This window comes from Hypanus sabinus, chromosome 5, assembly GCF_030144855.1.
Source record: "Hypanus sabinus isolate sHypSab1 chromosome 5, sHypSab1.hap1, whole genome shotgun sequence".
NCBI lineage: Eukaryota > Metazoa > Chordata > Chondrichthyes > Myliobatiformes > Dasyatidae > Hypanus > Hypanus sabinus.
The window spans coordinates 48,606,253-48,621,114 of NC_082710.1; the positions used below are offsets into that span (position 1 = coordinate 48,606,253).

At 38.7% G+C, this 14,862-nt stretch overlaps 1 protein-coding gene across 11 annotated transcripts in view; it reads right to left on the reverse strand.

Moving 5' to 3' along the window:
* The window catches only part of ror2 (receptor tyrosine kinase-like orphan receptor 2), a 280,728-nt gene that overhangs the window by 42,688 nt on the left and 223,178 nt on the right, over nt 1-14,862 (reverse strand). For 7 of the 11 annotated variants that reach the window (XM_059969920.1, XM_059969918.1, XM_059969921.1 and 4 more), the window contains one exon: nt 9,610-9,687. The exons of the other annotated variants lie outside the window; for them this stretch is intronic. In XM_059969920.1, the coding sequence (XP_059825903.1) occupies nt 9,610-9,687 (78 nt within the window). The remainder of the gene's footprint in view (nt 1-9,609; nt 9,688-14,862) is intronic. 11 annotated transcript variants of the gene reach the window in all.

Below are 14,862 nucleotides of genomic sequence, written 5' to 3' on the forward strand. Positions count from 1 at the left end.
TACAAAGAAAGAGAATTTCAAAAAAAAAACACCTAAATTGAAGACAAGTAAACTTAGTGTCCTCCCCAAGCCCCAAAACACAAAAAAAACTCCAGACCAACCACAACACAATATAGAGAATATAAATCAGGACAATCAAACTCCCAGACTGTGAATACACTTAGCAACAGAGGATAATAATGCCTACCACAAGGAAAAAAAAGGGAGCTGAAAGCAAGGGACCGAAAGGAAAAAAAACCCTAGTCAAGAGGAAGGTTATGAAAATACTCGATAAAAGGTCCCCAGACCTTGTGGAACTTTAGGTCCGAATTAAGAACTGAATAATGAATTTTTTCAAGGTCCAAGCAGGCCATAATGTCGTTAAGCCATTGAGCATGAGTGGGCGGGGCAACATCTCTCCATCTAAGGAGGATCAAGTGTCTAGCCAGGAGAGAGGCAAAGGATAATATTCAGCATTTGGTCGGACTCAGACGTAAATCTGTCTCGCCCCAGACACCGAACAAAGCAATTAAGGGGTTTGGTTCTAGGTGCTGATTCAGAATATACGATAACGTAGTGAAGACATCTTTCCAAAATTTCTCCAAGCTAGGACAGAACCAGTACATATGAATGAGAGAGGCCTCGCTCCTCTTGCATTTATCACAGAGCGGACTAATGTCAGGGTAGAATCGAGATAGTTTAGATTTAGACATATGGGCTCTATGAACAATCTTAAACTGTAAAAGGCAATGGCGAGCACAAAGAGAGGTTGAGTTAACCGATTTGAGAATCGAGTCCCAGCTCTCATCAGATAAGGAGGTATTTAAATCCTGCTCCCATGCCATTTTAATTTTATCCACAGGGGCTCGTCGTAAGGCTGCTAATTTATCTCGAATAATTGATATTAAACCTTTACCTAGTGGATTAATGGAAAGAAATAAGTCCATAGCATTTTTCACAGGCATTTCAGGAAAGTTAGGAATTAAAGGAGCAATAAAGTATCTAATTTGGAGATATCTAAAAAAATGAGCATTGGGCAGATTGAACTTAACAGAGAGCTGCTGAAAAGAAGCGAAGCGATTATCAATGAAAAGATCTTCAAAAACCTTTGCAGATATAAAGAACATGCTCTGCCCAGTTTTGTTACTTAAATAATTCCATTTTTATTTACTGGACCAGCATTAAGATTGCTACAAATTTCCCTAAAATTTGGTTCTTAGCCTTAGTGATTAGGTACCAGTCTTACTATCTTAAGATGCAGAAGGATGATCGAAATCTTCCAATAACATAATTAGCCAAAAAAAAACACAACTGCAAATGGCTGGAGCATAACTTTCTAATGTTGAACACATTTGATCAGATGGGAAATTTTGGGAACTGAAGAAAATTCTGCATCTTTGAATAATAATAGCTCACTTTCTCACTATCCATTTGCACGGTCTGACCTCTTAGATATTTTGCAGCATTTATGATCTATTCCTTGTGCTCTTTATTTCTCATGATCTCATCCTCTCATTGTCATTTCATAGGCTTTCTGTTGCTTAGAATCTGCTTTCTCTCTAACTTCCATCATTAATCTTCCAACTATGTAACTTCATCTACATCTTATACCCATGGTAACTTGTCATCTGACTATAAGTTCCCTTTATTTTATCACTGTGTCCCACTGACCTTCTCAGTGCCCTTCTCTTCCAATTGTGCATAAGGGTCTCTAACTTGAAAGATCAACTCTCCATTTCCTTCCATAGATGCTACATGATGTTGAGTGCTCCTTGTATTTCATGTTTTTGCATGAGAGAGAAAGAGGAAATAGAAAAGATTAATACTTTCTGCTTGCATACAGAAATTAAGATGGCCGCAGCTCAGCAAATTAAATTAAACAATTCAACAAAAATTTTATAACTTTTTCAGCTGCAAAATTGAAATGAAATTATTTGGAATATTTAAAACCATTGCCCTCTCCAAAAAACAGTTCACATTTTTCCCACATCTTGCTGACACTCAGTTATTAACCCAACTCACGTAATACCACTAGATCTATGTGAATTTTCTTTTTCTTTTGAAGCTAATTAAATACCTAGTTCAATTTTTACAACAGCAAGTAGATCAAAACAACTACTGAAGCTAATGCTTATAAGAGCAGCAATGTCTGTCATCCAGTGATTATGAAGCATAATAACCCTGGCAAAACAGACTACAGCTTTATCATGGAGTTGAATTGTCTGTCAGTCAGTCAGTAGTTGGGAAAGGGTGGAAAAACCAGAGAAGAAATGAAAGACTACGGCTTTAAAATATCAAGTGGGCAGGTTTGAGATGAGAAAACTTTCCTCCTGGTTCAAACCAGTTTAGAACAGATGAGTGGCAAATTCAGAGATTTTGCAAAATATTTATTTAGAATGCTAGGACGTACCATATTGCTCTCTTATTTCATACAAACTTAAAGACAAATGTAGTTTATGACTCAATGCAAGAAGACTTAGTAAAAGAGATAACAATGCACTATTCTTTCTTGGTGGGATTCATTGTATCAAAATATGAAAATTCAGTACTCCCCATGATCAAAATTAATTAGGAATGCACGACCTTTTTTGCTTAGACATTTACACATCAAACCTTTACGAATGCTGTTAACTGAGTTGGCTGAATACCAGTTGAAAGGTAGCATTACGTATAGTGCGATGAACCGTTTCTAGTGATTCCATAAGCAGGCAGACCTTCCAAGTCTGACAGAAATACAATTGCTTGGGTTTGTGGACAGAATTACACCCTCTGAAGACAGCAGGCATTGTGCAGATAAATGCAGCAACTTTGCACTTCAGTTCTAAAATATGAAGGACCGGTAGCAGCATTCGGATCTACAGAGATGCGGGGAACAGCATATACATCGACCCAAGTCTCAGGGTAGAACTATATATCACCATTATAATATGGTGTAGAATGATTGGTACCGCCATCCTATATTCAATGCAGAAGAATTTAAGATTTTTCCACTGATTTCATTTGTACTATCCATTTTTTAAAAAAAACATACTTATGCAAATAATGGTGGAACGCCTTGCAAGTATGTTAGAGAAATGTCACATATGGAACCAATTTCTCACACAGCAGGACTATTGTTCAGCAAAAGTATTTTCAGAAATCAGGCTTTTCCTCTTCACTTCTTTAATCCACAGTGATTCATTCTGTAATTCAAACTAATATTCCCCTACTCTGTCCATCCCTCCAGCACTTAAAAATAAAAATCAAGCAGATTTATCTGTCTCCTTCATTAGTAACTGCCACAAATATGTATAACAAAGTTGGAAAAAAAACTATGTTTTTTTACATAGTCTTGCAGCTTCCCACATTGTTTTACTGAAGCTGACATTATTTTGCACTGTGCTGCTAGAACAACGAAAGGTTTGTGGTTACGCCTGTGGACAAAATTTTACAGCTTCACTAGTTAGCTAAAGAGGGAATGTAATTACAAACCATTCTTGAAACAACTCAGCCAAAAAAGGACACAAAGTTACACAAGCATGATGCACATGTACCCGGAACACACAGGAATGCAAACCCAGTCAGAAAGAATGATGGAGCCCAGGGGAACTCCTGGAGTCCTTACAGCTTTGAGTGCTGCCTGAAGTCAGCGTTACCAACAATTCAAAAAAATGAAGGCATACATTAAAAACAAACACTCCTCAAATAGAGGAGAAAGAAGATGTATACTTGATATTATCCAAATACAGTGGATTCTGATTAATTAGGACACCATGGGACCAGTACATTTTGGCCCAAGTGGCTGCCCCAATTAGCCGAAGTTTCATGGAAGTAGTAAAAAGGAACAAAAAGACAAACTACTATTTAACTGAGTAACAAATTATATTTTTCAATGACATGTAGAATAAATTAGACCACTACCAAAACTACTACAATACTATAAAACTGTGTATTAGTTCCTAATAGTTACCGACAGTGATCCAGTTTATGTTGCTGTGTTCTTTTGAATGACTAAAAATGAACAAAATTAGCACAGACGTAATGGACTGCCTTCAAACAAGCTTTTGACAATGCATCCTCCAGATCTTCATTTTCATTATATCATCCAAGATAACTTGTTACACCTTTAGATTCGTCATAGCTTCTAACTCATTGAATTAGTGGAATTACTTCATTTTCACTCCCGGACATTTCCGACATCATGCTTGAAACCACAGTGAGAAAAACAGCTCTCAATTGTCTTACTGCTCATCACTCACCAACTATCAGTGACAAAAATCACTGCATTTTGAATGTCAACACACGCAAGTGACATTATTTTAAAACTCTTTGCTCTAAGCACGGTGTAGTATCCAACAGCCACACAACACACACGTGACCAAAACTGTTCGGCAACAGACTCCTGGGCCAATTAAGCAGAATGGAGTCCCAAATAAACGAAGGGAATCCTAGCTTTCTCAATTTGTTTTTGTTCTTTAAAAGTTGTCCAAATTAAGTGGCTGCCCCAATTAACGTGATGGCCCAATTAACCGGAATCCACTGTATCTAATCTAATTCCCTTTCCCTAGAGCAAGCGGCAGTAAAAATCCTACAAATTTTCTAAACATGCATCAGGTGGGAGCATCTTCTCACTAAATTCACCTCCTATTGCCCATCCTAGATTTTGGATAAGGGATTGTTTTAACGCTCATCCCCCTGATAGCAGTGCAAGGAGGAATCCCAACTCACAGAGATTAGTGTCAGATGAGATGGAGTCTTTCGAGTAGAGCCTTAGGTCAGCCCAAAAAATGTACAGCTAAAAGAAATTGTTTTCCTTTCAAGAAAAAGAGCAGACACTGTTCTACTTATTAATTCTTGTGAAATCTTTCATGATGATTTCTTCTGTGCTGAGGTGCACAGCAGGTTCATGTCATTAAGCCGAGAAGAAATGACTGCTTGTTCTTTTGGAACACCTCCAGGGTACCGCTAAAACACCAAATATGTAAAAAAATTAAACAAACCATGTAAAATCAGCTCAGTTTTCTAATCCCCATCCACCATAAGCATCAGGGAATTATGCAAAATGGATGCACTTTTTAGATTCTTATTTAGTTACGTGCAGTTCCTATTTACAACTTGCACAGTAGTACGTTAGCTATTGGCTTTAAATATGGCTTCGAAGATCACTAAAGCAAAGGCTGTACAGAATGCAAAAGCAGAAAACTGATTTGCTGACTCAGTAAGCACATATTTTAAAGTATCATGCTGCACCAACATGGAACATTCCACAGAGACAAGAAACATTCCACATTAAATTCCTGCTGCGAGAACTCAACTAATAGATTCACCCCTGGTTGCAACTGGCACTGCCACATAACACTTAAATATTCCCTCCAATTTGCTCCAAACACTTGACCAGTGCTACAGAAAGGGAATTATTTCCTTTGGGTCTGCAAGTAAATGGAAGACCATGTAAATCTGAAAATTCACAGTAATACTGGCCCTATCTAGACATACAGTATTGAATGAATGGCTTTTATACATAAAGATCTTCAAGCATTTAAGAGACCATGAGAAATAAAATGTTTTTAAACACTTCGTCCAGGCATTGGGATTTCAACTCTTCCCAATGAACAATAAATTAATTGTCCTTTTCTCCTCTTTCAAGGAGACCCTCCTGCTGAACCCAGAAAAATGATAAAGCAAGTCTTCAATTCCATGGAACATTGTGATACTAAGTGCATTGCATTATTTCTGTCAGAAAAGAGCTTCTATGCAAGAGATTATGGTTCAATACAACATAATGATACTAATATATAAAATATTACACAACTCTAAGGAGACCGTGCCTGTTACTTATTCAATGGTAGGTGATGAAGTGTAAAGATCTTAACAAAAATCTTTATTACCATATGCCTGGGGTTAAGATTCAAATGAACAACAGGCTTTGTTCCTAGACACTACCATGTAATTAATTGAAATCAACCCTCCAAAAGTTAACACTGACGTGGTCCAAAAGAAATCTGATCCACAAACGTTACATGCATTACCTTGTACAACATTTCAAGATGCGTGATTCAACGAGAGAGAAAAAGCAGGCATGAAGAGAATAGAATGCTATCAAAAACCAAGAGTCAACTTTCTATACACGCTGGCTGATATGCAATAATTAAGCATACACAAAAGTTGGAAAAATACACTAATATTTCAAAAAAGGCAAATGCTATCAAGACATTTTCATTCAACTGTGTTACCAGATTGAGGACGATAGACTTTTGTTTTTATATAATCCACATGAAATCAGCGGCTGACTGATTTAACTTTACCGGTTTTGAACGGCCTGGTTATGTCACCCTCGATAGGTGTTGTTAATATGTCAGTCATGTATGAGCCTGTGCCAGATGGGAAGACAATGACGCCTCAAAGGCATTTTTGACTGGCAACAGTGTCCTCACTGTCCATCCTATAAACCAGTGTCATAGTCAATGCCAGTGAAAGGATCCACAACTTTAATAGTATAGCATACCATTAATACATATTAAAGGAATGTCAATAATTTATAAACAACAATAGCCCCAGCATTAGTGGGGGCACAGAAAATAAAGACTGAAGAAAGACTATATAGATGCTGAAAATCTGGAGCAACACACAAAATGCTGGAGAAAAATCTGTACGTTAGGCAGCAGCTGGGAGGGAAATAGACAATCAATATTTTGGGTTGAGACCTCTCACCAGGACTGGAAAGAAAGAGCGAAGATACCAAAACAAAAAGGGTGGGAGAGGAGGAGAAGCAAGAGCTGGTGATAGGTGGATCCAGGCGATGCGGGAAGGGCAAATGATGACAGGTGGGGCGGAGAGGAGTGGAAACATAAAAAGATGGGAAGGTGATACGTGGAACTGATGGAAGGCTGAAGATAGAATCTGCCAGAACAGTGAAGCGTGGAATAAAAAGAAAGCAGACTGGAGGAGAACTAGATAGGGAAGTTGGGAGAGAGAGAGAGTGGTGAGGCAGGTGGGATAAGAGAAGATATAGACTTTTTGCATCTGTAATTCACCTTTTTTGCAGAAGTGTGAAGTTTAAGAGCAAGGAAGAACAATAGGGGTGAGGATGGAGAAAATGGATAGGAGGGATTTAAAAAATGGAGCAAAATGAGATAAGTAACAGGGAAGAAAGAAGCAAAGCAAAGTGTGGTGACAAGAAATTGGAGAAGGACATAGAAGTGAGGGAACTACGGGGGGGGGGGTGGAGGAGACCATTAATTTAGTAGTCTTCTGAGATCATTAACACACACTTTAGTTATAAAAAAAAATTAACCATTTTAAAATTGATCTTGCTGCAAATTTTTGTCAATACTTCAACTGCAATAGGTTTATACAGCTTTTGTGTTACATATTTGGGGTAGCACGGTACTGTAGAGGTTAGAGTAATGTTTCTCAGTGCTAGTGACCCAGGTTCAATTCCGCCAATGTCTGTAAGAAGTTTCTATATTCTCCCATAACCCAAAGACATACAGGTTCTAAGTAAATGTACTATCAAAGTACATTTATGTCAACAAATACAACCCAGAGATTCATTTTCTTGTGGGCATACTCAATAAATCCCATAACCATAACAGAATCAACAAAAGGCCACACCAACAGAGCGGACAACCACTGTGCAAACCTGAAAGAAAAAAGGTTAGTAGGTTAATTGGACACACGGATTTAACTGGGCAGTGTGGGCTCATTGATCCTTTAAGGGCATGTTACCATTAAGGGCATGCGTATCTATAAATAAAATATCACTGAGAAATGTGGATTAGGATATAAAATTCGGCTCTTTGGTCTTATTTTGACTCAATTTGGAATTGTAAAATGTGAAACTCAGTAAGTTGAATACAGATACTCAGAAAATTGCACAAAAGGAATCAAAGATGTGCATCGTTCTCAGGAAGTGAGAAGAAAAGGGCAGCATATAATAGATAAAGTGCGTATGTGTGTGCAGATTTTAAAATCGCTACACTTTAAAATTTCCATTATAATGGAAGTTGTAACTGTGTGGGTATTGCTCTCTTCAGTGATGGGAGGGGTAGATAACAGCCCAACAAATATTGGTCAGTGCTCTTTTAAATTTCAGAATTTATGTAGTTAACAAGAGAGAATATAATGCTCAACATACAGGCAAACAGGAGCACAACAGTTAGACAGGCCTGAGGAAATGGTAAAGAAGAGGCTGATTGTGATTGAAGTCTTTAGATTCCTAGAACAGGAGGAAGAGGAGTGAGGCAAGAGGCTGTTGCAAGTGTGCTCAAAGACAAAAAGACTTTGTGGTTGGGGAGTTGGGGGGGGATGGAATGAGGTACAGCAGTGCTGACCAAGACTACCTACCAGTAACTATGAACCATGAACTGGATGTTTAGTAGCGAGTTGAAGTGTGGGAAAAAGCAACAGATTCAGAGCCTTGATATGCACAAATATCAACAAATGCTTCACAAATTTTTCCAGAAATTAAGACACAGCACAGAGAAAAGTACAGCACAAAAACAGGCTCTTTGCCCCACAACATCTGTGGCAGAATGGTGCCAAATTAAACTAATCCCTTCTGCTTGTACATCATCCAGGTCCCTCACTTCCATCATATCCACGTACCCATCTAAAAGCCTCTTGACTCTCTGTGTAAAACTCACCCTGCACTCATTCCCTTAAAAGTTCCACATTCTCACCTTAAAGCAATGCTTTAAAACTTTGGGGGAAAAAAGCCTGATTGCCTACTTTGTCTATGGCTCACATAATTTCATAAACTTCCATCAAATTTCTGATACTCCAAAAAAAAACACAATCCAAGTTTTTCCAGCATCTCCTTATAACTAAAAGCCTCCAGTCCAAGAAGCATTCTGGTAGTGGGAAAAAACTGATCCAAAATCAAACCAGAACAATGGCTGGCAGCCTGTGACTCCAGACAGACTTGTTATACTTGCATGACATGCCCAGAGCTCCAATGATTGCTCCAAATTGTTGAATTTTGTATTTCGATCCTTTATTACCAAATAGCAAACATACAGTTAGGCATTATTGAGTGCTATCTCAACGGTCAGGAAAGAAGTGACCTCTGCCAGTCCCAAGTTACAAACAGCCACGAAATAAGCAAGATTACGCAAGTTATTCCCTTCGCTTTTACCACGCATCCACTAATGCGACAAGTTACCATAATAAATACCCAGCACAGAATACTCCTGCTCCTCCTCTGCCCCCTTTTCAAAGCCTCAACATCCTTCTTGCAACTCATTTAAGAATTTTACTAATTACTTTGGAAATCAGTATGAGAAAAATAACAAAGCATGACAAGGAGCAGTAAAATAGTCTAATGAAACTGCACTTTCAAAAATACTTGATATTCCAAATATATATATTAGAAAATGCTGTTTCACAGACTGCAAGGTGCTCCATTCCTTGACTATACAAATAAAATGGACAGTAATTAATAAAATTTGCTAATACACACACCGGAAAAATGATTGCACAACCACTAAAAGTTAATCTGCAAGCTCTCAAAAATCAGTTTCCAATGAAATTCCGTGATTTGGGAAGATATTAGTGAGAAAAAGCTGCACTTCTACTGATCAAACATAACGGGGAAACCAGATAAATTCTCAACTTCTGACTTTGCAATAAGAGAAAAATAAAGGCATTTACCTTGAGCTGTAGGCAAAGGACTGTGTCGGTCTCCTCCCGTTCCAATAGAGCCACTTGGATCAGATTGGTGAACTTCATCTGGAAGTAAAATTGTTGATCATAAAAAAGATCTACAACTATTCCATTATAAAGATCAAAGTGCAGCAGTTCTCCCAGTGGCTTAGTGAAAAATAAATATTGACTTTTATTTTAGATTTCCAGTATCTGCAGTTGTTTTCATTTACTCCAACACTGTTGAGAGCATCACATCCCACCCTGAACACGATGCAATCACTCTGCTGAAAGCAATTATGCGTGCACCTTGATTGGCCTTTACGGAGATGACCCCACACAAGACTATTTACAGTCAGGACTGGAACACAAATGACAGTAATTTGGTTGATGCTGCAGCAAACAAGGAGAATGAATCTACCTGGAGTTGCCACTCAAAATAACAAAAATATGATCAACAGACAATTTAGCTCCTTCTTTCTGTAGCACTCAAATAAACTGATTTTAATATTTTTTATCACAATAATCTTGTGGTATGTAGGTTATCTTCATCTAAAAATATGGCAATAATTACAGCAGTTCAGCACAATGGAAAAGGTGCCAACAGCCAAACATTTTCACAATCAATTTTAGCTCTGACAAGTATGAGAAATATTTAGATTAACCACTGAGCAACAATCTGCAGAAAACAGCCTAATGAAACTGGGCTATGAACAAGAGTGGCTAAATAAATGAGATTAAAAGGATACTATTCCTCTAGGCTGCACTAACTATATTGGTTAGTCGTGCAAAATGCCTTCCCTTCCCTGCATTTTACATCTCCTTTGTACTTTTCAACCACAGCTGTAGTTTATCAGTAATGCTGAAAACTTTGTAAACACAACTACCAACTGCAGAGCTTCTAATGTATGAAATTTATTATAGAAAGCATATGATTTATTAGTACAGTTCATTCCTTCCTATAAACGTCTTCCTCTACGAACATTCATAATTTTGATGCAAATTCAAGGCAGACTCTATAGTTCAAAAACAGCACACATAAACTTAAAATATCAGTACCATTTCTATACTATCTCCAGTCACAGGGGTATCAATGAATCTAGCTGCTGGCAACCAAAGTCTTTGAGGTACCTTTGAGTATGAATTCCTGTTCATTTAATGAAACTATCACCAAATAACTCCTAAAGCCAATGCAAAGATTTCTTGACCACCAACCTTATTTGTGTTTTGATCTTCAGCTTCCTTCCAATTTCACAACTGTGAAAATCATCTCAATTCATCACAGAACAGCATAGGCCCCTCGGCCTACGATATAGAGCTGACCTTTTAACGTACTCCAAGATCAATCTAACCCTTCCCTTCCACGTAGCCCACCATTTCTCATATATGCCAATTTCTTTTCAGTTTCAGAATCCAATGGGAACAAATGGGATTTATTTGGTCCCAGAAGGAAAGTTTGGTCCTCCTTGCTGTCTGACGGATTTTGAGCAATCCTTTTCAGCACCCAATATTAGATCAATTGATCTTTTTTGTATGTTGCTCTTCTTTTATTTTGTAAATCAAATTTTTATTATTTATTCTTATTTTACAAAGCAGCACAGCATATCATACAGCAGATATAGTACAGCATATTTACACAGCCATCCCATGACAGAAAAACATAAAACTAAGAAACAGAAAAAAAACTTCTAATTTAAGTTTAAATTAACATCGATGCTACGCATCTTGCGCTTTTCCCTCACTGTTAATTCTTCCCAACGTGTTCATATGATAAAATCTTAACCATTTCCTCAGTCCATTCCCTCACAATGTTTGTTGCTCTTCTGTAAGTTCCTGCTTTCACACCTATGCCGCTCCACTGCTCAAACCAATATCTTCCTTGTTCTTATTTTATACATTATGGCATCATATATCCCTTTCATTACCTTCACTGTGTAAAATGGCAGTTCTTTCTGTTCTGAGCCTTGAACCAGTTTCTTCAGCATGTCCCATACTACAACTATTCTGACCTCCAGTATTCATGGTGGAGGCAAATACTCTCACAATATTTAAGATACTCTGAAGCGTTTTTGAAAATGCCATGACACAGAAGGCTGTGGACTGAATGGGATTAGTATGGATAAACAATTGTATGGTTGCCATAGATATAGGCTGATGGGCGTATTTGATGATGCCCGCAAACGACGCTGCCTGCTGTATAAGGCTGTGTCCTTTTTAAATCTTCCCCGCTTCACTGCCCGCTGTCACACGCCTGCGCAGTCCCGCCTCTCTTAACTCCGATGAGAATGAGAAAAATTCAAGATGGCTTCCGCCGCAATCTCGTTCTGATCCTCTGACTTCCTTCTCCAAACGAAAACCGATTCAGGATTTCTGCCCTTTTTAATCTCGAGATTACTGCCTGTGCCACGCGACAGTGAGAGTAGGAATGGAATGAGGTGGAGGATAAATGCGTGGCTGAGGGATTGGAGCAGGGGGCAGGGATTCAAGTTTCTGGATCATTGGGACCTCTTTTGGGGCAGGTGTGACCTGTACAAAAAGGACGGGTTACACTTGAAACCTAGGGGGACTAATATCCTGGTGGGGAGATTTGCTAAGGCTACTGGGGAGACTTTAAACTAGAATGGTTGGGGGGTGGGAATCAATTTGAAGAGACTAGGGGAGAGGAGGTTAGTTCACAAGTAGAGAAAGCTAGTAGACAGTGTGTGTGGAAGGATAGGCAAGTGACAGAGAAGGGGAGTGCTCAGACCGAAGATGTAGGAGAGAAGGAAGAAAAAATAATAAAGTTCAGATTCAGATTCGGTTTATTGTCATTTATAAACCACAAATAAAATGCAGTTAAAAAATAAGCAACGTTCTCCGGAGTGATATCACGAAAAAGCACAAAACAGACCACACAAGAAAAACCACATTACGTTTGGTAATCTCCAATCCAGAGTCTGGAGAGGCTGCTGCGTATCAATATCACGCTACCGTCTTAGCATGTTCCCCGGAAAGGAGCTACAAACCCATCAGACAAACCTAAAGCTACAAGACCTACACAAAACCACATAGTTACATATAGTTTCAACAGTGCAGACAGTACCATAATTGATAAAAGACTAACTGACAAAGAACACATAATTATAACACATAGATTCAAAAGTGCAAAGCAATGCCGTAATCTGATAAAGAGCAGTCCATGGCACAGTTTAAAAGAAAGTCTCAAAGTCCCGACAGCCCATCATCTCACGCAGACGGTAGAAGGAAGAAAAACTCTTCCTGCCATGAACCTTCAGCACCGCCGCTTGCTGATACAGCACTTTGGGAGCCCCGACCAACCAACTCCGAGTCTGTCTGAAAACTATGAGCCTCCGACCAGCCCTCTGACACCGAGCCCCATCTCGGCCGAGCTACCCACTTAGCACCATCGTTAGGGATAAACAGAGAGGAAGAGGTGGAAAGTTTCTTAAATGCATCTATTTTAATGCTAGGAGCATTGTAAGAAAGGTGGGTGAGCTTACAGCATGGATTGATACCTGGAAATATGATGTTGTAGCTATTAGTGAAACATGGTTGCAGGAGGGGTGTGATTGGCAACTAAATATTCCTGGATTTCGTTGCTTCAGGTGTGATAGAATCAGAGGGGTAAGAGTAGGTGGTGTTGCATTGCTTGTCTGAGAAAATATTACAGTGGTGCTTTGGCAGGATAGATTAGAGGGCTCGTCTAGGGAGACTATTAGGGTGGAACTGAGGAATGGGAAAGGTGTAGGAACACTTATAGGGGTGTATCACAGACCACCTAATGGGGAGCGAGCATTGGAGAAGCAAATTTGCAAGGAGATAGCAGATATTTGTAGTAAGCACAAGGTTGTGATTGTGGGATATTTTAATTTTCCACACATAGACTGGGAAGCCCATTCTGTAAAAGGGCTGGATGGTTTGGAGTTTGTAAAATGAGTGCAGGATAGTTTTTTGTAGCAATACATAGAGGTACCGACTAGAGAAGGGGCAGTGTTGGATCTCCTGTTAGGGAATGAGATAGGTCAGGTGATGGACGCATGTGTTGGGGAGCACTTCGAGTCCAGTGATCACAATACCATTAGTTTCAATATAATTATGGAGAAGGATAGGACTGGACCCAGGTTGAGATTTTTGATTGGAGAAAGGCTAACTTTGAGGAGATGCAAAAGGACTTAGAAGGAGTGGATTGGGACAATTTGTTTTATGGGAAGGATGTAATAGAGAAATGGAGGTCATTTAAAGGTGAAATTTTGAGGGTACAGAATCTTTATGTTCCTGTTAGGTTGAAAGGAAAGGTTAAAAGTTTGAGAGCGCCATGGTTTTCAAGGGATATTGGAAACTTGGTTCGGAAAAAGAGGGAGATCTACAATAAATATAGGCAGCATGGAGTAAATGAGGTGCTTGAGGAATATAAAGAATGTAAAAAGAATCTTAAGAAAGAAATTTAAAAAGGTAGAAGAAGATACGAGATTGCTTTGACAAGTAAGGTGAAAATAAATCCGAAGGGTTTCTACAGTTATATTAATAGCAAAAGGATAGTGAGGGATAAAATTTGTCCCTTAGAGAATCAGAATGGACAGCTGTGACAGGTAGAGGAGCCGAAAGAGATCGGGGAGATTTTGAACAATTTCTTTTCTTCGGTATTCACTAAGGAGAAGGATATTGAATTGTGTAAGGTAAGGGAAACAAGTAGGGAAATTATGGAAACTATGACAATTAAAGAGGAGGAAGTACTGGCACTTTTAAGGAAGAATATAAAAGTGGATAAATCTCCAGGTCCTGACAGGATATTAACTAGGACCTTGAGGGAAGTTGGTGTAGAAATAGCAGGGGCTCTGACAAAAATATTTCAAATGTCATTAGAAACGGGGATGGTGCCGGAGGATTGGCGTATTGCTCATGTGGTTCCATTGTTTAAAAACGGTCCTAAGAGTAAACCTAGCAATTATAGGCCTGTCAGTTTGACGTCAGTGGTGGGTAAATTAATGGAAAGTATTCTTGGAGATGGTATATATAATTAATTGGATAGACAGGGTCTGATTAGGAACAGTCAGCATGGATTTGTGCGTGGAAGGTCATGTTTGACAAATCTTATGGAATGTTTTGAAGAGGTTACGAGGAAAGTTGACAAGGGTAAAACAGTGGATATTGTCTATATGGACCTCAGTAAGGCCTTTGACAAGGTTCCACACGGAAGGTTAATTAGGAAGGTTCAATTGTTAGGTATTAATATTGAAATAGTAAAACGGATTCAACAGTGGC